Here is a 23,847-nt window from a genome sequence, read left to right on the forward strand (position 1 = left end):
GTCATTTGAGAAAAAGCACTTTCTGGTATGAAATCAGTGCCTCGTCCCTGTTGACAATAATAGATCTCTCTTATATTCTAGTATCGCCCATCAGTATGAGACCAGAGGTAAGCAAGGTGAACAATAAATAAGCTGATCAGTTTGAAACCATTTTGTAAGAAAAAAAAGTTGCAAAACAAATATTCCCAGTCTCTGTTCAGTTATAGGTCCTCAATGTTTGAGTTCTACATTGAGAAAAATAACATTTTATCTGCAACGAGGTAAAAAGAAAGAAGACACCAGCAAGAAACAGGTTATCACAATGCAGTTTATTTGCAATTTGAAGTTGGAGAGAATAATAGACAGAGCAAAAAAAAAAGCTATAGCTCAGTGATGGCAAACCTTTTAGAGACCGAGTGCCCAAAAATCACCCCCCGACCCCCGTCCCTGTTCCGCCCTGCCCACTGGGCCACCCACCACCTCCAAGGCCCACCACAGATCACCCAGGCAGCCCAACAGCGCCATGGCAGACACACTCTCCACCCATGCCCCGCAGCAGCATCTGCGCATGACGGGGCACAAGGGCAGAGTCTTGTCCCCGCTGCCCGGCTACCATGTCCTTGGTTGCGCTGCTTCGCGTGGGCTGCGCCCAGGGGCGACTCTCCTCTGGAAGGGCTGCTGGTGAGGAGGGGGCCGTGGGAGGAAGCAGGGCTGGGGAGACAGTGTGTGTGCCCACAGAGAGGGCTCCGAGTGCTGCCTCTGGCACCCGTGCCATAGGTTCGCCACCACTGCTATAGCTATTTTATTTACAACACGCATTTGAAGACACTTACAAAATAAGCCATACAAAATGATGCATTTTTAAAATGTTCTTCATCAATTGGAAAATTTATTTAACAGGTTAAAAAAAAATCATCATCTTGCAGGGGGTTAACCGAAAGAATACTAACATTATTTTTCAGCAGTTGATGAAGCCAAATTCTATGCTGCTTCTAGGCAGGGAATATCAAAAGGCATCTTTTAAAAAGATGGCTAACCTAAGCACTTTTCTTCTAATTCCCTATTAAACAATGTGTTGTTTTGACTGTGTGTATTCTTCAGGGTGTCGGAAGTGGCCTGCCTATTATTACAACTGAATTAAACACAGGAATTCTTTGTTTTCTGTTGGCAATTATATTGTTTCAATCAGCCCATCCATTAAATTGCCTTTTCCATTCTCAGATGTCATCTTAGAAGAAGGATGTCATAGTTTCAAATGCTCTGGAAGATTAAAAATATACCAAGCAACAGAAACAGAAACAGAGCAATGGGCTACAGTGGAAAAAGGTACAGGTCCTAATGATACAGTCCAGTTTGGGTTACGCTTTCCTCCTGCTTTCAATGGGATTTAAGAGGATGTAATTATATTGCATTCATGTGCTAGTTCAGTTGTTTTGAACAAAAAGAGCAGCATAAGACATCACAGAAACATGAAAATGGAAGTGAAACTTATAAAATGAATGCCAATGCTGGAAGCAATTCAGTGTTGTTATTGTTGTTTTTAGTGCTTAAAAACAAATGAAACAAAAGATAAGCATTTTCCCCACCCTGTTGATTTCAAATATGGAAAGCGAATTGAGTACTTAATCTCCCATTCAAATCAGCAAAGTGTTTAAAAAAAATGTCTTACGCGGCCAGATTCTAGTCCTAAAGTTTTTGCTCTATAACAATAGTATTTGAGGTGGGGAAGGGGGCTCCTTTTAGGAATAATGTTCAGAAGCTTTGCGCTTGGCTTTTTAGTTTGTTTGCTTTTGACCAAAGCCAGCCTTCCTTTTCAGATTTAAAACTTGATTGCCAATTCCTATCGCAAAAGGGCATCATCATTCTTTAGTTCAGGGGTAGTCAACCTTGGCTCTTTTATGACTCGTGGACTTCAACTCCCAGAATTCCTGAGCCAGCTATGCTGGCTCAGGAATTCTGGGAGTTGAAGTCCACGAGTAATAATAATAATAATGATAAAGTTGGAAGGGACCTTGGAGGTCATCTAGTCCAACCCCCTGCTCAGGCAGGAAACCCTATACCATTTTGGACAAATGGCTGTCCAGTTTCTTCTTAAAAACGTCCAGTGTTGGTGCATTCACCGCTTCTGGAGTCATAAAAGAGCCAAGGTTGACTACCTCTGCTTAGTTCTTTGAAAGAGAGTAGGGGAGGAAATTATCAATTGCGTCCAATGTGGGGGTGCTGTAGGAAATTTCTTTACTTTAGGCAGAATTATAATAACAGAGAGAGAGAAATCAGAGGTGCCTCAACAGCCACAAGTCATGTTGATTGGGAAAGAGACTTGTAACTCTAAAACTGCCTGGCAAAGGGGTGACACCAACCATTTTCCCGTAAACACCTGCTCAGATGTGTTCATTCAGGAGACAAGGAGCAATGTCTGTTTATATTAAACTTCTCAGAAAATAAATAAGGATGACCTAGCTTGGAGGGACTTGTGCTGATGCTGGCAATTGGGAGCTGTTTCAGAATCAATTGGCAACGTGTTATTTTTTTTATCTGACCGCTTTTCGGCTGGATGATGAGGTTGTGGTTGAGACATATTTCATGCTGGAAGAACCTCTTCCACCTCCTCCACCTATTCCCCCACCATAGCTTCCAGTGCTGTAACTGCTCCCTCCAGTAGTGATCCCACTGCTTATACCAAAGCCGCCAGCACCAACCCCTCCCATTGTCAGGCCCAGGCTGCCTCCAGCACCACTGCCTCCCCCTCCTCCACCAGCCCCCAGACCAAATCCACCACTGCTCACTTGACTACCTCCACTCATGGTAGATGAGCTGTTCATCACCGCTGCAAGAAAAAAACACAGGTGCATTACTGGATTATGTTCAATGATTGGCTATAGCCAATCAGAAGGAATGGACGACAATCATGCTCAGCCCTTGGGGACTACAAGGGCATATCTAAGTCATTCTCATATTCCAGGATGCTGATTTCCCCATTGTGGTCCCCCTGTCCTGAAATTATCAAATGAACTCCCATCCAAATTCTAACTAGATACGACCCTGCTTAGCCTTTTAAGGTTACAGGTGCTATCACCCATGGAAAGCAACATGAGTAGCATTACTGCCAAATTGCTCACTCAAATTTCCCATCTAGTGTGGGGCACCCGTCAAAATTAAATCAAGCAATATTTCTTGTAGTGCTCATAGAGGATGGCCTTGGAGAAGAAATAGAAGATCTACTACCAAGGCAACAATAAGCAAGGTTTTAGCCCAGACAAAGGAAAGGGGCTTATGTAAATACCTCAGCCCCACTCCCAACTTTAATTCACCTGAAGATAAAATAGGGAGAAAGGGAAGCACATTCGGACTTGTAATATTCTGCTACTATAGCTGTTCTAATGAAAGCAGAAACAGACAGCAAGAGTGTCAGTTTCTTCATCTGGTCTTGTCAGCCTTGCAGAGTATATCAGATAGGAATCAACAACCAGATGACCTAATTCTACTTTACTGTAAAGCTTCATTGACAGAATCTTGCAAGTCTGAAAGTACAATTCTTCTGCCGTCTGCTTTACAACCAGAGAAACTTGGAAAGATCTCTCCTGAGCCTCTTGCCATGCACACTACCCAGCTGCTGCTATGCTGTCTCTTGTCTGACCATCCCCTTGACAGTATCTCTTTGCCCAGTCTCCCAAGGTCTTTCTCACATACCCTTGGAGGTCTACCTTATAAGGCTAACATCTCCATTCCTTCTTCTATTTAACAAATTTCAGCTTGGATTGACCACAACTAGGTACAACTAGGATACCTGAAGCTATCTTTTCTTAAAGCCTCCTGTCTCATTTTTATCTAAATTATTATTTTCATCAATAGTATGAAATAGGATAGACAACCCTCCCCACACCCGGTGTAACATTTCTTACTTGACCCTCTTATCCTAATGACAGGGAGTGTTTTTCTTTCGAGATTTCTAAATTATTCAATATTACAATTAAAAATAAAGTCTGTGCAAACAAGTGCATTATCACTGGCCTTCATAGTTAATTCACTTAAGTGAAATACTTACACATGCTCACAGGCGCAGTGAGTTCTCCAGACATCCTATAGGCAAGAAAGAGAAAACAGTGTATGTATAAGTTACCTTTGTCCATTATAGCTCATAGCCTATAAGGCCCTGTCCTTGCAAATAAAGATCTAGAGAGAAAGTGTCAAGTAAAAACCAGGAAACAGCCAATTCCTTTAAATTCTCTGTCAGATGGATGACAAAAAAAATGAAAATAAATGTCCCCCTTCCGTATCTTATATTTGTAAAAGATGGGAATTCAGGTAGGGGGACATTGATGTATTTGGGTGGGAGATGTAAGTTGCACCTCCAAAATTGCTCTCCTTACAACTGATCACCGTGGACCACATTTTCTTGGTCTGGTTCTCTGCAGAGACCACAAGTCCCCTGATCATGCTGGTTGATCATTGAAGTCAAAAACTTCAGGAAGTTCCCTAGGCTGAAGAAGATGGCTTTAGACACATGGTTTGTCAAACAGAAAAAAAGTATAACCAAGGAATGGCCCTCATTAAGGAAGGGAGAGAACCCTGAAGTATAAGGAAATACCTGTGGAAGTTAAGCTGAGGAGTTCGGTCTGCTGCATTTATTCTTTCCTGCTTTTGGAGTACATCCCAAAACTGCCTTAAACAGCTTGCTACTCCTGGAAACTCCAGCACTTGATATACAGGTAGTCCTTGATTTACAACCGTTCATTTAGTGACCATTCAAAGAACGGAATTGAAAAAAAGTGACTTACGATCATTTTTCACACTTATGACTGTTGCAGCATCCCTCAGGTCACGGGATCAAAATTCGGATGCTTGGCAACTGGTTCATATTTATGATGGCTGCAATGTTCTGGGATCATGTGATCCCCTTTTGCGACTTTCGGACCAGCAACGTCAATGCGGAAGCCAGATTCACTTAACAACCGGGTTACTAATTTAACAACTGCGGTGATTCATTTAACAACCGGGGCAAAAAAAGATCGTAAAATGGGGCTAAACTCACTTAACAACTGTCTCACTTAGCAACAGAAATGTTTGGCCCAATTGGGATCGTTAGTCAAGGACGACCTGTATTTCCTTCACCTACTGACTCCTGCTAGCTTTTTAGCTATTTTTCAACCAGACTCTCCCAATTTTGCTGGTCTTTGCCCATAATAAAGATTTAATTTGATTGACCACCGTCTCATCCTTCGTTATTCAACAGACTGGGTTTACACACATAACTAAGCCATTTAAAGTTTGACTTGGACTACTGAAAAGAAGAACCCACATCACACCAGTTCAAACTACCAAAAACCACCAGTGGACAAAGCTGTAGAGTTGTACTTTACTTACGAAAAGCATAAAACAGAGATTTTGCATATGCCACTACAGATAGATGAGTTCTAAAGAATGCACAGAACTCTAGTTGCTCTAGAGAGAAATCCCTTAAGAAGTTACTGCAAAAAAAAAAAAAAGTCACTGGCTTCAAACTGAATGGAAAAAAGAAAAGAAAAATAGATTGGCCTTGATAGGCTGGGACTCTTTGGTATAACTGGCTCATATCCCTGCCAGCCAAAGGAAGCTTACAGTTTCTCTGCCTTTCCTTTCTTATTGGACTAAGATACAAGGGTGGATACAAGAACTAACAAAATGTCAAATAGAATTAAACCCGGAAACATTTCTCCTGGGAACACTTAAAAAGAAATTTGATAGGAAAATAAGATATCCGATTTTACATATATTAACTGCGGCAAGAATTGCGTTCGCGCAATACTGGAAGGAACGCAATATACCACCAGAGGGATTGATCATTCAGAAAATATATGAATGTGCCAAAATGGACAAACTCACTCTAGAATTAAAAGAAAAAGATGATTCGGAATTTTACGCGGTTTGGGAAAAATGGTATACTTGGATAGACAATAGAAACAAAAAATTGGAAATATACATAAGGCTATTGTGGGTTAAATATTGAATGTATATAATGTATATATTGTATAGAATGTTGATCCGAAGTATATAAAAATGATGCCGTCTGCTGAATATGTACTAGAGCTGTATAAAGGAAAATGATAATAAAAATTATTATAAAAAAAAGAAAAGAAAAGGCAGCAATTTTATTAAACAAATTAAAACAAAATCCTTAGGGAAACTTGTGAGGATTAAGCAAGCTACATCCCCTTATAAAGGACTGTGCAAGAGGCAGGGCAGCTGCAGAACAGTAATGCACCATCTGAAGATCACCCCTGAGCTTGGAGGGGGGGGGTGTCACGTGTAGGGAGGAGGCCAAAACAGGCTGCACAGTAATCTCTTCTTGCAGTGGTTCACCCCTCCCTCAGGGGATCCTGCCCTCCATGTCTGAGGAGAACAAATTCCTGGGAAGGGGGGGGAGAGGAGGCTGCCCCTCTCATGCTAGCAGAATTTAGGTTTCAGCCCTGAGGAAGCCACCTGCAGCACAATGGCCGTGCCCACTCTGTGGGCTCAACCAGGAACCCACAAGAAAGCATTCTGTAGCAACTGGTGACAGTTGGTGCAACCTCTCTACCAGCTTCCCTCATCTCATAAAATGCAAAACCTGCCTTCTGTACCCAGTTAGCATTTTGCTCTCAGGAACAGCTGCCTCAATGGAACTGTCTTAAGAGCGCCCTCCTGAGGCCAGAGTGCTCATCTCCCTTGTACAAAAACATAGTGAGGGAAGACAATCCTGACCCTTCTCGCCCTTCAGGCTTCTCTAGATGGCAAGAGGAGTCCACACGGCATCTGCTGTTCTTCAGGGTCAGAAGTTAACCAGAGTTAAATACATGAACAAATGTTGCTAAAAATGTTGGTGTGCCTCTGGGGTATATACAGATAATCCCTTTTTTACACTCGTGTAACTAGAAGAAGGGGACGACAGAGAATGAGGTGGCTGGATGGAGTCACTGAAGCAGTAGGCGTGAGCTTAAATGGACTCCAGAAGATGGTAGAGGACAGGAAGGCCTGGAGGAACGTTGTCCATGGGGTGCGCGATGGGTCGGACACGACTTCGCAATTAACAACAGCAATAAACTACTGGCAATTATTTCACCCCAAGAACAAAATACATTTAGTTCAAGGGTTACTACAGCATAAGCTTTTTCCAATGTACTGAAGCGGACAGTGGCCTGGAGGAGGGCTCAGAAACAAACAAAGCATCAACACCCAAAAGCTAGAGACATTATGTGTTCTTTGGACAGATGCATTTCATAGTAATTCTTTTTTTTTTTTCTGGTCTGTAACTCAGCAATTTTAGATCCCGAACTATTTTAGCTAGGGCAGGTAAGTAACACTAAACCATTGTGTTTATTATTTAAAAGCACTCCTTGCTCCTTCCTCTATCAGATGGCCATGCTCTCTGCTCCATTATTTCAGCTATGAGGGGCAGCTATGGGGTCGAACACAATGAGCCCTGATCTCAATTCTTGTGGGCCCCAGAGTTGATTTATGGTTTTCAGAACTAACTGCGGCTGTATCTTAGGAATATAGAAAGGTACAGTATGGTTTGGCATCAATGCTGGCCACCAATACCCCACTTCAGTAGCTGACAGATAGAGTGGGAGTGGCCTTATAATTAATGCCTACCCTGGGGTTTCTTTTTCAACAAAATTCAAGGTACTGCTGCAACTGACACCAAGTACCAAAATCCATCCGATCACTGAAATTCCCAGAATGCCATGGGACCACCCTATCTCAGAGGGATGAGGAAAACAAACAACTCACCCTTTCTGCCCTGGCATTGGTGGGAGCATTTTGGCACAAAGACAATTAAGCTCCCAAAGCATGTCAAGAAAAGAAGTGGCCACAAGAGGTCACTTTGCCCAGTTGCCTTCCAGCAAGTCCTTCTGCCATTCCTTCATATCATGCTTCAAAGCATTTTTAAGTAGTGGAGGACAAAATGAAAACTTGGAGCTCTTCATATTTAAAAATAGGTTTTCCTCATAAGGTTAATAGAAGCTAATGTCCTTTCAGAGAAGTCAAAGAGTTTAAATTCTATCTTGTCCCCATTGTCCTGCCTCATGGGCCCAACAGGGAAAGAATACGGAATATGTCAGGAGGGATCTTGGAGGTCTTCTAGTCCAACCCACCCTGCTCAAACAGGAGATCCAAAACCATTCCAGACAAATGGCTGTCCAATCTTAAAAATGTCCAGTGTTAAAGCACTCACAACTTCCGAAGGCATGCCATTCCGCTGATTAATTTTTCTCACTGTCAGGAAAGTTCTCCTTAGTTCTAGGTTGCTTTTCTCCTTGATTAGTTTCCATCAGTTCCGTTCTTGTCTTGCCCTCAGATGCTTTGGAAAATAGGTTGTCACCATTTTCTTTGTGACAACTTTTCATATATTGAAAGACTGCTATCATGACACCCCAGTCCTTCTCTTCGTTAGACTAGACATAACCCGTTCCTGTAACCATTTATCATATGTTTTAGCCTCCAGACCCTTAATCATGTTTGTTGCTCTTCTCTGCACTCCTTCTAGAGTCTTAGCATCTTTTTTTGTATTGTGGTGATGCTGCTATCTTTCTTTTGAAAGAATGAGAGATCTTTCTTGGTCTAAACATGATGGGCTTCAAGGCTTACCCAGATATCTTGGGCACATCTTGCAAACTCTTGGTGCAGCACACATTATGTAGATGCCCTTTATCATTTCTAGCTATCTTCTACTTCCCCTTTCAGTAAAAGCCCATTGATTTGAATGGCCTTAGGAAAGAGATTGGTAAAGCCAAAGATGATCTTCTAAAGAAGTACAGAGTAGCTGTCATCTCCTCCACCACCACCACAACCACTGGGTTGAAGACAACACAACTTTTGGCTTGGCAGTTTAGGACAGCTTTTCCCAATCTGATATAGACCAATCCCTATTAGCCCTAGGAAATTAAAATATGTACAACCCATCTGAAGGACATCAGATGGTAGGAGACTAAGTTACGGTATGAACCAAGGAAGCTAACGTGGAAGAAAATCCATCAAACATAAGGGGAGTTACTTTAGGGGTAAATGTACGCACATTTGGATTGCAAATTGATGAAATCTTAAAATGTAAAGATATTACAGAGAGAACCAGATTTAATTTCTGGCATACATTATATGTAGAATACAAGCTAAGGCAGTGATGGTGAACCTTTTAGAGACTGAGTGCCCAAACTGCAACCCAAAACCCACTTATGCATCGTCGAGTACTGGGTGGGTGTGGCCCATTGGCTGGGTGTGGCCATTGGGTGGGCGTGGCTGCAGTGGTAATGACAGACTGGGTTCAATCAATCAATCAATTCCAACTTTGCAAGATTTTTTTTTCCCGCGAGAAGTTGAAATTGACTGATTGAACTTTTTTTTTTTTTGCACACGGCGGCGGAGGCCTAAAGTGAAAAGGTTTTATAAAACCCAGCTGAAGGCCTAGGACTGGGGCGGTGGCGGGCATGCCCACAGAGAGGGCTCTGAGTGCCGCCTTTGGCACCCGTGCCATAGGTTCGCCACCACTGAGCTAAGGCATATTTACTTTGTTTATAAAACATACTTGAGGAAAGATTGCTTCTATATCTGTGCAGTATTTTCTCTTCTGAATTTTCACCACTAATTAAAATATCAGGGGTGAAGGATAACTTTATGTGTCTCTCTCCAAGTCAGCAACCAGTTTTTACTATGACTAATGACTAAGCAGTATTATGGTAGACATAACAACTGCAATTGATTCCAGATTGTATAGAAAACATAATTTTAGTTATTTACTTGCAATTATACATGCATATATTATTTATTTACATTCTTAAAAGCCAACCCATGCTAATGCAAATTATGGATGTGTGGAAATGTCTTATGCTATACTGATGATATTGAACAGCATTTAGTGCTTCCTAAATATGCACATTGAACACTGGCTGCCTAAATTATTATCTTACACAATTAACAGATGGCAAAATAACATATACTCTCCATGGATATTCTCTGCAAAAGAAGTTAGATTTGGGGATAAAGCTAGACATCATGTTTAGGGAGACAACATATTTAGGGAGAGAAAAAGAAAGGTCATTGTGGGCTACAAAATATCTGGTTTCGCTTTTCATTGACAGGATTCTTGTTCTTTCTAATGAAATTGGAATATAGTGTCTATATATAATGTCCTCTCTATATAATGTCCTCTCCGTGGAGCCCTTTGAAACTATGCACTGAATTGTGCTAGGCAAAAGGAAACTGAAAGAGAGAGAAAGAGGAAGGAAAAAAAACTGCTCAAAACTGAATAAACTAAGGATAAGACCCAGGGACAGGATGGTTGAAGAAAAAAGCATTCTAAAAAGGATGAAATAAATGCAATTTTCTCTAATCTGGCATCCTCCAAATATTAAGGTGACCAACCGTCCTCCTTTAGGGAGGACAGTCCTCCTTTTGTAAGGTCTGTCTTCCCTCAAAAAGTGTCCTCCTACATGTCCTCCTTTTTGATATTTGAAGACTAATCTGCAGGGCTTTTTTTTTCTCATAGAACGCTCAGAACGGCGTTCCGACATCTTTTTTTGATGGTTTTTTTTTTCAACTTTTGCATGAGCTGTGCTACTCCCCCGATTGGCTTTCGAAAGCCAATAGGAATTGCTGCTGAGACCGCCAAAACACCCGGCCAGCAAACTTTGCACATGCAAGTTGTCTGCAGCGAAGGCGAATTGGCAGGAACTTTGCACCCCTCCCTGCTACCCAACTACACCATCTCCTAGTTAGTTCTGAAGATACCTGGAGGAGACTGGAGCGGTAAGTTTCTCTTGATCTTCGGCTCTGCTAGGGCAATAATGGCTGTGGGCGCAAGAGGCAGGGGCGATGGGGGTGCTGCGGGCAGGGGTATGAGGGGCGGCAGTGGCTGGCTGCCCCCCGGGCTGTGGGAGCCACGGGGGCCCTCTCTACATGGGGCTGCGCAGGGTGGGCAGTGGTGCTGGCGGGGCGGCTGCAGGCAGGGTGTGTCGACAGCGGGCTGCCCCCCGGGGCCAGAGCCGGCACGGCTGGTGCTTTGGGAGCCGCGAGGCCTGCTCTACACGGCAGGGCAGCGGTGCTGGCGGGGCTGCGGTGGGTGGGGGCGCGGCGGGCGGTTGACCTTCCATGGGCCGGGCCAGCTTTTACGATATTTTTTTCTTCAATTTATTTGTGTCCTCCTTTTCATTGTAAAAAAGTTGGTCACCTTACAAATATACTATTTGTCTCTGACTGGAAATTCTGGGAATTTGCTAAGAAAACAATCAGTTGAGAAAGCCTGCAGAGTTCTGAAAACAGAATCAATAGAAAAACATACAGGCTCCAAACTTAGGACAAGATCTTTGTTACAGGCCGGAAAAAAATAACGGACAAACAAAAAAAAATAATAATGGTGAAGACAGTGGATGCACAGGCTATATTTCATATACAGTTATAGAAAAAGCAGAACAGCTATGATGAAAGGGTATCTGCATGTATATTCCTATCTTTAAGATTGGGCAAAATCGACACATAAGAAATATGCAAATAGGTATGTTTTACTCAGAGATGTAGTACCCACCTGCATTCTTCGCCTTCTAGCAGCGTGCGATATGTGGCAATCTCAATATCCAGAGCCAGTTTAACATTCATCAGCTCCTGATAATCCCGCAGGAGACGTGCCAGTTCATCCTTTGAATTTTGTATTGCTTGTTGCAGGTCATTCAGTTTTACCTGGGCATCTTTCAGGGCCAACTGCCCACGCTCTTCAGCATCGGCAATTGCTTTTTGGATCCTGGAAATCTGGATACATTCGTATATTAATTAGGTTCTAATTTCATGATAGGTGTATGTCATAGCATGTGTGACTTTATGAAGTATTAAATATAGATGTCTTAAGAATCTGTTGGGTAAGAGTCAGCACTTTGCTACATTTCTGCTATAGCAGCAGACAGCTAGGTGTTTACAAGGGGTTGTAAACAGGATCACTTGATTGTACACCAGCTTTTATTTGGACCCCAGATCCCCCCAAAAATCAGATGGTAGCATTTCATTGCCCCAATGACTCTTCAAATCCTTACCTCAACAAGGATATTGCTTAAAACAAATCTGTTATTTAATTGATTGGGTGAACAAATTCAACAGGAATCACACATATTTCAATAGACAAGTTCAAAATCTGGTTGAAAAGCCACTGGACAAATTCAATTTCAGCAAAATGAATTTCAGCAAAAGCAATATGTAACTCAAGGGATCCCTCCGTGAGCTGTAATACTCTCTCTCCTTCACTATCTCTTTCCATCAACAAGTTTATTCTTCAGCAAACCAGCTCAGAGTGAGTGCCACTTCTGTTCCCTGGCAATCTCCAACTATGAGACTTAACAGGGCAAGAATTATTTATATTAATAACATGAAAATGTGCTTAGATAATTAAAAACTTAACTCTGGTTTGATGTGCCAAATGCCAATAACGCCTTTCATGGTCCTGTTTTACTTGTGTACATCATCCTGGCCTAATGCTTGGTTCAAATTATTGACCAGTACATTTTTTTCTAAAAATCTTGAGGAAATGCATACAGTATCATAACAAAAACATATCTTGCATCTTGAATTTTTCATGCATTCAGAAAAAAACAGATGTAGGGGGTTTGATTGTGGGTGTTTTTTGAGCTTTTATCAGCCTATCCAACAAAAGGTAAACCTGAAAATTATCAAATATTGTATCTGCCTGCAAATGAGAGACCAAAGCTCTCTGAATCAAGGAATCATGCAGTCATTGCAAATCATATAATATATGGTGGTGCAGTGGTTGGAATGCAGTATTGCAGGCTAACTCTGCCAACTGTCAGCAGTTTGATTCTGACTGGCTTAAGGTTGATTCAGCCTTCCATCCTTCTGAGGTCGGTAAAATGAGGACTCAGATTTTTTGGGGGGCAATATGCTGACTCTGTAAATTGCTTAGAGAGTGCTGTAAAGCACTATGAAGTGGTATATAAGTGCTATTGCTATTCAACTTTTAGCAATGCTTTATTCAAACCATAGCCTTCTGGAGCTAGTGAGTCCATTCCTATGCATTTGTAGGAACCTATAAAATAGGATCTAATATTGGTATAATAGGGTCACAGAGTTTCAGTTTATTTAGGCTGCCATGTTTTGTATTAAAGAGCATTTTTGGGAACAAATTCATATACAGAAGTTTGCAACAATTTAAATATGAGGTTACTAGAATTTAGATTAATGAAGTTAATCTAATTTTATCCAAGCAGAACAGCAACTGGCACAGATTGTCAAAGATGGCAATGCATGACTGACAGATAGTCCTCAGAATCAAAGAACACCCCTGGTGGCACAGTGACTAGACTGCAGTATTACTCACTGCTCACTTCATGAGTTCAATTCTGAACTGCTCAGGGTTGACTCAGCCTTCCATCCTTCCGAGGTCGGTAAAATGAGGATCCAAATTGTTGGGGGCAATATGCTGACTCTGTAAACCACTTAGAGAGGGCTCTAAAGCACTGTGAAGTGGTATATAAGTCTAAGTGCTATTGCTACTGTTACATAACAGTTCTTGCAATATTTCAGCTCCAGTTCTACTATAGAGAAAGAAATAACAGCTTAGAATATTTCTCTGCACATTGTGTTTCAGTCTAGTAGGCCTGAGTTATAAACAGTTGGGACGGGGTAATAATCTCCTGAAATTGGTGGCAAAGATCATTTAATCAAGGAGCCATCCAACTTGAATGGATATGCTTGACCACTTTTCCTCAGAAATAAATCCTGTTGAGATTTGATGGGAGAGTGTTCCTGGCATACACGGCGAATTGCAAAATAAAGTACTCAAAATGTGAAAGCTGAGAGCAGATGGACCAGTAACAAAGATGAAAAAAGAGACCAGATAAACCCATGCAGACAAGAGTATTCAAATGCCCGCTTACCGTTTTTATCACATTCTCAGTTTCTGCTTTTAGTCTGTTGATAAGCCGATTCAGTTCCCTAATCTCATTCTTGATAGTTTTCAGGTCATCTCCATGACCAACAGCTATGATCTGAAGTTCCTGAAACTGTAACACCAAAGGAGAATCCTTATGACTGATGGGAAACAATACTAGCTTCAGGAATTAGACAAGAGGCCTTGGGTATAAGGTGAACCAGTGTGTCACCTTTTCCTGGAAAAGGCCGATAAAAGATTTGCCGAATTTGCCACCTCTGACCTCTAAACCTAATTGTGATTTCAAAACAAAAAGTGGAGTCCAAAATTTTGCTCCTTAGGAAGAGGCCAAAAAACCCTCTTTCCAATATTATATATTGAGTCAATGGCATCACAGTTTGTGTTTCAGCAAAGCTCAATAGGCACTAAAATTTTGTGATTAAAATGGTAGGTCCAGAACTTATTGTTGCATTATTTCTCATGAGAAATTGCAAAGCTCATGAGGTCCATCTAGCATGGCTTCTCAAATAATAATGCCTAGGATTTTTCTGTTCTTCCTAGCAATCCAAAAGATAATGCTTGTTACTACCCCATTATAAAGGAGCCTAGGATATGAGACAAAAGCTCTGCATCAGATTCAATTCACTTAAAGGATTTCTGAAAAAAGAAAAGCCTGTTGGAATTGTAAACCCAGGAAATCTCTCCATAGTCTGACTATCAGGCTTTCCTCTCACTTCAGGCTTTCCTACTGGTTAAGAAGAGCATTGATTCCAGATTAAGAGGATAAGCTTATCTTAATTCCACAAGCTTCTCTGGAAAAGTTATATAGAGTCTTACCTTGTTTTGATACCATGCTTCTGTCTCTGCCCGGCTCCTGTTGGCAATGTCTTCATACTGTGCTTTCACTTCAGCAATGATACTGTTGAGGTCCAGATCTCGGTTGTTGTCCATTTGCAAGACAACATTGGTGTCACTAATTTGTCCTTGGATTTGAATCAATTCCTTTGTGGGAAAACAAGGTGCTATTATTCATCCATCCATCCATCCAGATATTTCCCATTGTTACTCACTAGTTCAAGTTCATTTTTTGCCTACCAGCTGAATCCTACAAAAATATTCTGTGGAAGCCAACTCAAAATAAAGGTTGTGCCTCATTTTGGCAAAACAGGAAGTTTCCACTAGCCTGTCTGGTTAGTATTGTCATCACTGACTACAGCATATTCCTGAGACTCTAGATGGAGGTATTTCTAGTCCTATCTAGAAAAACAGTATTTCAGCCTAGTCGTTATGTGTGCATAGTACATACTATACTATACTATACTATACTATACTATACTATACTATACTATACTATACTATACTATACTATACTATACTATACTATACTATACTATACTATACTATACTATACTATACTATACTATACTATACTATACTATAAAGATGAAACCATACCCTGTTAAAGAACATGGTCCAGTATCTGGAGTCAGTGAAAACCACTTTATGAGAGCCAATTGATGGAACCACAGTATACAGTTTTTGCCTTTTTGCTGCTACCTACTGGTCATTCAGGATTTTGCAGCCTAGATGAGGTAGGGTTAGATTTCCTTGGAAGATTTGCTAGATAAAATCTCACCAGAGACTTGGCAAAGCTCAGCATGATAAGACTGCTGCATTCAGGAAATTTTCTATAGATTCATATGAACTGTGCTTATCAGTGGAGGCCTCTATTCTGGGCAAGAAGAGTAGACTCTTGCATGGACAGTTACAGTGCAATATATTATAAAATTCCCTTTGATTAAAAAAGAAAACTAAAACAAATAAACAAACAAACCACCGGACCATAATACTGCTGCATAACAAAGAGAGCAAAGAGGACGGGTTGTTACTAATTTGTACTTCCTTAGCACTTATATGGGTCAGTAACATCATGGGTGCAAATCAAATGCAACATCCATCTCACATTCATATCTATTCACACAGATGTCTTTTCTGTAGCCTCCTTTGGAACCTGATAAGACCCTTCTAAAAACTGTAAATTAAATCTGGAGCATAGATTGCATTTTGGGCCATTTTAATGGGAAACCAAACAAACCAAACCTAACAAATGAATTCTCACCCCGGGCAACCAGTAATTTTAGTCTCCAGGTAAGAATGTGTTTAAGAAAACTGACTTTGGGCCATAACCCAGAAGTCCAGATTCTAGAAATTCCTGTAAGTTTTAGTTTTCTATTGAATATTCTATTGAATATAATTCTATTGAATTATCAGATCTTTTCATACCCCAGTTTAGCTCTAGTCTAGTTTTATTTTTTTCATTTAAAACAAAGCTTAAATTAAAGAAACTTGGGCAACCTTTTTTAGACATTTCCCAAGGTTTTACAACAGAAGAGAACATAGCTGACGGCATAATAATGTGGATTTTTTAACCTGAGGATGAGGACAGGGGCTATAAGAAAGTGTAGTAAAACCATTCAAACATACTGATGTGACTATATGACTCACATGTCTGGGAACACATTATTAAAAACATTCTGATTCAGAGTATCAATTAAAAAGTACACTTTTTTTACAGATAGTACTTTCCTCGTCATTGTTTATAATAATAGTAGGTCTCGTGTATATCAAATTGTTTATTGTTTCAAGAAGACATAATTGATTAATGGACCTGACTTCCTCTTTCTCCTTTGTAGTTCAATGATGCCTCTACATTGTGTGTCAATCAACACCTCTTTAAACCTATTTAAAAATTACTAATGAAATTATATGTAGCAGCACTGCAGTTAAATTCGCACATTACATCATGCCAGCATTAAAGAAACTACAGTACATCTTAGTGCAAAATGTTGACCCAGCCAATTGTGACTTAATCAACAAATCTGGGCTAGCAAAATCACACCTTAGCATGATCTGTGAATCCAATCAGGACACTCCAAAGTCCATATAGTGTATACTGGCCTCCCTCTCCCATACAAGAGCCCCAATGTTTTTGCTCTAAGTCCCCAGGAGATATTTGAAGTAGAATACGGTAGTTCATAGGATTCTCAGTAAATCACAGTTGCTCTACTTTCCTGCTCTATCATTCCAGTTCTTCCCCAAATGCAGTATGATTTCTGGCCCTGAAGGACTTTTCATTGCTTTGGATTCAATGACAAGAACATTCAACACTTACAGCCTCATGTAAGGCCTTCAGGAAGTTGATCTCATCTATCAGCCTATCAACCTTTGCTTGCAGGTCTACTTTTTGCATGAAGGAAACATCAACATCCTGCAAGAATTCAACACATACCAAAATTACATAAAAGCAGTCCAATAATTTCTTCATACCACGTTAGACATTTATTTAGCCCATAGAGTATACTCCAACTGGTAGCATTTCTTCAGAGGCTTCTCTTTGTTTTTAATTAACAAACTGGACATTAAACTTATGCCTTTTTACAACAAAGAAAAGTGTTGGGGAGCAGGAGTCCTCCAAATGTTTTACGCCACATAAAAGGGATGGAGAAATTGAGGTCCTTCAAAAGTGGCTGAATTACAACCTCCAGCAGCTTTGGCCAATACAACCAATGGTAAAAAAGGCTGGGAATTGTAGCTGAACATATATGGAAGACTACAGATTGTCCAATCCTATTCTACATGCTGCAAACTTCTGTACAATGTATATTTCTATTTAGAACTCTCCCTTTTAATTCAGTATCTTACTCTGAACATGCCTCTACAAGCTCACTGCCTAATAAATTAATACAAGTTTAATATCATATGTCAAAAAGAATAATCACTTCCTTACAGTGATGTAAAATGTAGAGCATTGTTTTAAGTTGTGGCTTTATCAGTAATCCGTTTACATTTAATAGTAAATGCAAACCTTCCAATGAAAACACCATGCAAAATATTTTGATAATTGTCATACAATCTTGATCCAGCTTCTTGCTTTAACACAGTAAAAAGAAAATGGATTTGCAGGTATTAATGTGCTCTGATGACGATCAACCAAAGTGAAGAATGAGAAATTATAGGAGTTGTGTCTAGCAATGGCTGAAATGCTGTAAATTTCTCAGCCTAATTAAGAAATTTAATTAGACTGAGAATTATGATACAAAAGTACTTTTTCTCTGAGTGTAAAAATCTCCTGCATATTAATTTTTTTTCTTAACTTAATTTTTTTGTTTTAGGATAGTCACCTTTTTGATACCAACAAAGTCATTTTCAGCGGTGGTGCGTTTGTTAATTTCTTCTTCATATCTGTGAAGAGAAGGAACATAGATTTTCAGTCTTCTTCAAAGAAAATATCAGGCAGAGAAAATGTCATATAAAAAGGTGCCAATCAATAGCCTTCAATGGCCTTGACAAGGCTGCCATAAAAGCTGCTCTTCTAGGGGGAGGAATTGTCTATATCAGTTCTAAATTAATTTGTGGCACAGCAGCCATGTAAAAAGAAAAAAGAAGATTCTTACCCATTTTATAATACTGAGTCAAACCATCTGCAAGGAATATCAAGCACGCATTATAAATATCACTCCTGATTGTCATTCAGAGGACATTTCACTGTAGTCACCAGCATTTATTTTACATCCCATGCTTGAGGTTTCAATAGTTCATCTTCTTTAAAATAGTGTCTGACTTAAGTTACCACTCTATTAAGTTGGCTATTGGAGCTTGGCCAGCATTTCTCCATGTGAAGGATTGTCATCTTTCATCACTGCTGGCAACAGCAGGTCATTACAAGTTTTGGATGTCAATGTTTAAATAAGCAGCTATTTATTACTTAGAATTTATACCACTTTAATCTTGTTCAGAAAGAATCTATCTCCAGTGGCTGCTTAAGGATGAGCAGGCAGAGATCACGGCGCAGGTGGCCAGATTCTGTGCTGCAACATTGGGGATTCGCCAGAATCATAATCATTTTAGACAGTGCTTTTTTTCAAAAAAAAAAAAAAAAAAAAGGTGCCGGAACTCACACACGTCATACAACCTGCCTTGCCTACCCTACAAGGTTCCATCCAAAAAAGGTGCCAGAACTCCGTTCTGTGCGTTCTATGAGAAAAAAAGCCCTGATTTTAGATCCTTTTAATAATCTTTTAAAATTGATTTTATTATGTGTTTTATCCAATTTTAGACTATACTTATTGTATTTTTAGTGTCAGGTCAGTATGTTTCAGTTTCTGAAGATAGCTTGTTTTTGATATACTGCCTGTAAAACTAGGCAGACCTTGGTCGCCCATTGATTGCACCATTGATTGTGATATATTGCTATGTCCTCTTGTGATGGCTCTGTCTAGTTTTGTTTTATTAGGATGTTTGATTTATGTGTGGCCTTTGGCTGTAATAAATTGAATTGAATTGAAAAAATTGAATTGAATACCACTTTAATCACTGTTGACTCTAAGCAGTTTGACTAAGGATATGCATTATAAAAACCCTAAAAACTATATTGAAACAGTTATAGTGGAGAAATTAACACAATATAATTCAGTCAGCACCCATCAATATTAATTCATCGCATTGCAGTCTCTGAGTGGTCTCCAAGGCTTTGCACGATAACTGAGGTTTCACAGGCTGTTGGAATACCATAAAGGAAGGAGTTATTCTTGTTTCATATTACAAACGTAACACATTATGGCTATGCAGCACTCCCAAGTCAAAGGTCTCAGTAATCTGCTGTAACTCTCCAGTCAATTACATTTTTCCCCAGCTTGCACAACATGAGCTCTATAATGCTACTGTATAGTTATAAAAATTACATTTGCATAAAAATACAGTAATTCATTTTTTTTCATTTTCCTATTTAGTTTTGTCTTTTTCTTTATCTTCATGTTAGCTTGTTAGTAAGTTTTTACATTTTTAATCGTAGTTGTAAAAAAGCAGTCAATTTTATTTTTAAGAACAGTCAAGCTATTCTCCAAAGCGCCTGAAGGCAGGACAAGAAGCAACGGATGGAAACTAATCAAGGAGAGAAGCAACCTAGAACTAAGGAGAAACTTCCTGACAGTTAGAACAATTAACCAGTGGAACAACCTGCCTCCAGAAGCGGTGAATGCTCCAACACTGGAAGTTTTTAAGAAGAGACTGGACAGCCATTTGTCCGAAATGGTGTAGGGTTTCCTGCCTGAGCAGGGGGTTGGATTCGATGACCTCCAAGGTCCCTTCCAACTTTTTTATTATTATTATTATTATTATTATTATTATTATTATTATTATTATTATTATTATTATTATTATTATTATTATTATTATTATTATTATATAGAATAAGCACATATAGCATGAATATATCCCTTCTACTGTATCATTTACTGTTTGCTTGTGTGTGTGTGTGTGTGTGTGTGTGTGTGGTTTTACCAGTTTTCAGATAGTACCAATACCCTTAGTTTAATCTGAAACAACATCTGAAAGCTATTAATTTAAATAATAATCTTCCAAAATAAAATTAAAGGAGGAGGCAAGTAGCTTTGTCAACGTCATCACAAGTCTTGGTAGGTATTAGAAAACTTGGTGGCACTACACAAAATTGTTGTTTTTGTTATAAACATTCTTATTCTCATTGGTTATTCCATTTATGTTGTCATATCTGATGACTATTCCATGTCATCATATCAGTTCCTTTTCATTTTATTGTAACTGTCTCCTCAGCGTATTTGATTTAATTGCTATCAGAAGTTTTTTCTGATCCCTATTTTATGAGTGAAAAGGCCATTTTAATGAACCTGTAATTGCTTGCTTTAATGTCCTCATTTCTTTGATAAATTAAAAAATGTCTCCACCCCAAACTTTGGGATGAACACCCTTTGAATGGTGTGGAAGTATGAACGGATTTCCAGAAAACACTGCAGACTACAGGAACCATTTGTGCTTCAGTTTGAGATTCAGACAACTACAAACTCATCCCCAACAGCCTGCACCTGTCTTCAACAGTGAAGGGACACAGGGCAGAAAACTTCCTGCAGCCAAGAAGGCTCCACACACATATGCACTACTCAAATGGCCCCAAGGACTCTCTAAAAGAATGCAAATTACCAGATGTCTGCAAGCAATATATATCCTTCCACTCCCCACCATCTAGTCAGAACTGAAGAAGTTTCTTGGATGAGAAGCGAAATGTCTTCAAAGAAAAAACAAGGAAGTCCAATTGCCTTGTGAAGAAAAATAAAGCACCTTTGGCACAACCATACCTGGATGACTGGGAATCTCCATAGACATTTTTCATTTTGTGTGTGTGTGTGTGTGTTTTATAAGGGAAAGCCTTAAATCTTTTATGCCCCACATACACACTTGCAAGGCTGAATGGTACAACTCTTGCCCATCCTTACCCTTCTCATTTTACTGCCTTTGCTAAGTAGGCCTTAGAATCTCACTTACTTCCTTCTGTAATCTTCTACTAGATCCTGCATGTTTCTTAGATCTGAATCCAACTTGGCTCGATTGCCTATTAACGAGTCGAGTTGCCTCCTGAGGTTAAGAATGTAATTCTCAAATAAGGGCTCTAGGCTGAGCTTTGGAACTGAGCTGCCATGTTGTTGCAGAAGATTCCATTTTGTTTCTAGCACTTTATTCTGTTGCTCGAGAAACCGTACCTAAACTCCAGAGAAAGAGAGAGAGAGAGAGAGAGAGAGAGAGAGAGAGAGAGAGAGATATGCTTTTAGAAGCCCTCTTAGATTGGAATCCACACCTCGTTATATATAGCAGCATTCAAATCAAGGCATGACAGCCACAGTGCCACAAGTGCAGCAAGACAACCAGGAGGCCACCCAAATCCTTAATAGGGCTACCAGATCAACCAGGTGACAGCAGCAAAGATTTAGAATTTTGTACCTTTTTTTTTTGCCATCCAGAAGTAATCCAGACATTGCAGCTCAGATCTTATAGCCCTGTCATTAAATCATGTATGTGCACAAAAACATATTACTTTGTTGGATTGTTTTTCTAATTATTTGCTAAAAAAAAATAAGGCTAAATCTGTATGCTTCTACTTGTCTCCTTCAGGAAAGTTAGATACAGCACCTACCATCCCACTAGTAACCTATACACTAGGGAATATGGAACTGGGCAAAATTACTTTAAAATTACTGTGTCACCTTTTGTTAAAAAAAAAAATTGGCACAAATAGTGCTGCAAACTGACCAACAGAAAAAATTCTAGCAAATTGCTATAAACAATAGCTTCCTTTCTATCAATACATGAGCAATTGGCAGTCCCAAAATGATGGTATAGTTAATTATGTTTTCAATCTAGAACCATTTTCATGACAGTCTAAACCAGGGGTGTCAAACAGCCAGCCCATGGGCCAGATGCATCATAGCAAAACCGCGCCCACCCCATTGCCTGCAATGGAAAAAAAGTCACGATACGTCGTGGCACGTCACATGATGTTGCAAGTTTGACACCCCTGGTCTAAACGTTACATGAATGGCTGCATTGTGAGAATTGCCAATTAACTATGAGAAAAAAAGAGAAGTATATATTCTTGTTATATTTAGCACAAACTTAATGTGCAGAACCTTTCTTTTTCCCAGTAATGTGATGTGACATTTCACATCAAAATTCTCTTAAGGCACTTGAAATGTTGCAGTTAAAAATCAGTGGTTAGATTCATCAAGTGTAACTTCTAATGGTCACTAAATAAACTGTTGCAAGTTGAGGACTATCTGCATTTTAAGAGCTGCAAGCCCTAAAATATCTTCAGGCTTGAGTTGGACAGACTTGAACACTGGGCACTATCTAACAAAATGAAATTCAATGGTGAAAAAAGCAAGGTTCTACATTTAGGCAAGAAAAACCAAATGCACAGGTATAGTATAGGGGGTCCCCTTTATGGATTACTGCCTTGTCATGGCGAAGGGGCTTGCATAACTCAATGAAGCTATGAGCTATGCTGTGCAGGGCACCCAAGACGGACAGGTCATAGCAGAGAGTTCTGACAAAATGTGATCCATTGGAGAAGGAAATGGCAAACCACTGCAGTATCTTTGCCATGAAAACCCCATGGACAGTACTAAAAGGCAAAAAGATATGATGCTGGAAGATGAGCCCCTCAGGTCGGAAGGTGTCCAATATGCTACTGGGGAAGAGCAGAGGACTAGTACTAGTAGCGCCAGAAAGAGTGAAGCGACTGGGCCAAAGCCGAAAGGACGCTCAGCTGTGGATGTACCTGGTGGTGAAAGGAAAGTCTGATGCTGTAAAGATCTTTTCTCCATAGGAACCTGGAATGTAAGATCCATGAATCAAGGCAAGGTAGACGTAGTCAAACAAGAGATGACAAGACTGAACATCGACATCTTAGGAATCAGCGAACTAAAATGGACAGGAATGGGTGAATTTAACTCAGAGGACTATCAGGTATACTATTGCGGGCAAGAATCCCTCAGAAGAAATGGAGTAGCCTTCATAGTCAATAAAAGAATAGGAAAAGCAATACTTGAATACAATCCCCAAAATGACACAATGATCTCAGTTCGAATCCAAGGCAAACCATTCAATATCACAGTAGTCCAAATCTATGCCCCAACCACTGGTGCTGAAGACGATGAAATTGACTGGTTCTATGAAGCCGTACAGAACCTTATAGAATTAATACCAAAAAATGATGTCCTTATCATCATGAGGGATTGGAATGCTAAAGTAGGAAGCCAAAAGATAACCGGAATAACAGGCAAGTTTGGCCTTGGAGTACAAAATGAAGCAGGGCACAGGCTGATAGAATTTTGTCAAGAGAATACGATGGTCATAACAAACACTCTTTTCCAACAACCCAGGAGATGGCTCTACACATGGACATCACCAGACGGTCAATACAGAAATCAGATTGACTATGTGCTCTGCAGCCAAAGATGGAGAAGCTCTATACAGTCAGTAAAAACAAGACCAGGAGCTGACTGTGGCTCAGATCATGAGCTTCTCATTGCAAAATTTAGGCTTAAATTGAAGAAAGTAGGGAAAAGCACTAGGCCACTCAGGTATGAACTAAATCATATTCCTGATGAATATACAGT

General features: G+C 40.0%; 1 protein-coding gene across 1 annotated transcript in view; it reads right to left on the reverse strand.

Moving 5' to 3' along the window:
* Window positions 1-2,510: 2,510 nt before the first annotated feature.
* LOC107285020 (keratin, type II cytoskeletal 5-like) overlaps window positions 2,511-23,847 on the reverse strand; it is a 25,404-nt gene continuing 4,067 nt past the window's right edge. The window contains exons 2-9 of the mRNA XM_029283564.1: window positions 21,218-21,432; window positions 18,043-18,103; window positions 17,034-17,129; window positions 14,699-14,863; window positions 13,861-13,994; window positions 11,516-11,728; window positions 4,025-4,059; window positions 2,511-2,806 (exon numbers count right to left, since the gene is read on the reverse strand). Coding sequence (XP_029139397.1) covers window positions 2,511-2,806; window positions 4,025-4,059; window positions 11,516-11,728; window positions 13,861-13,994; window positions 14,699-14,863; window positions 17,034-17,129; window positions 18,043-18,103; window positions 21,218-21,432 — 1,215 coding nt within the window. The remainder of the gene's footprint in view (window positions 2,807-4,024; window positions 4,060-11,515; window positions 11,729-13,860; window positions 13,995-14,698; window positions 14,864-17,033; window positions 17,130-18,042; window positions 18,104-21,217; window positions 21,433-23,847) is intronic.

Source organism: Protobothrops mucrosquamatus, unplaced genomic scaffold (assembly GCF_001527695.2).
Source record: "Protobothrops mucrosquamatus isolate PMUCROS unplaced genomic scaffold, P.Mucros_1.0 scaffold_67, whole genome shotgun sequence".
In the NCBI taxonomy this organism is placed as follows: Eukaryota; Metazoa; Chordata; class Lepidosauria; order Squamata; family Viperidae; genus Protobothrops; species Protobothrops mucrosquamatus.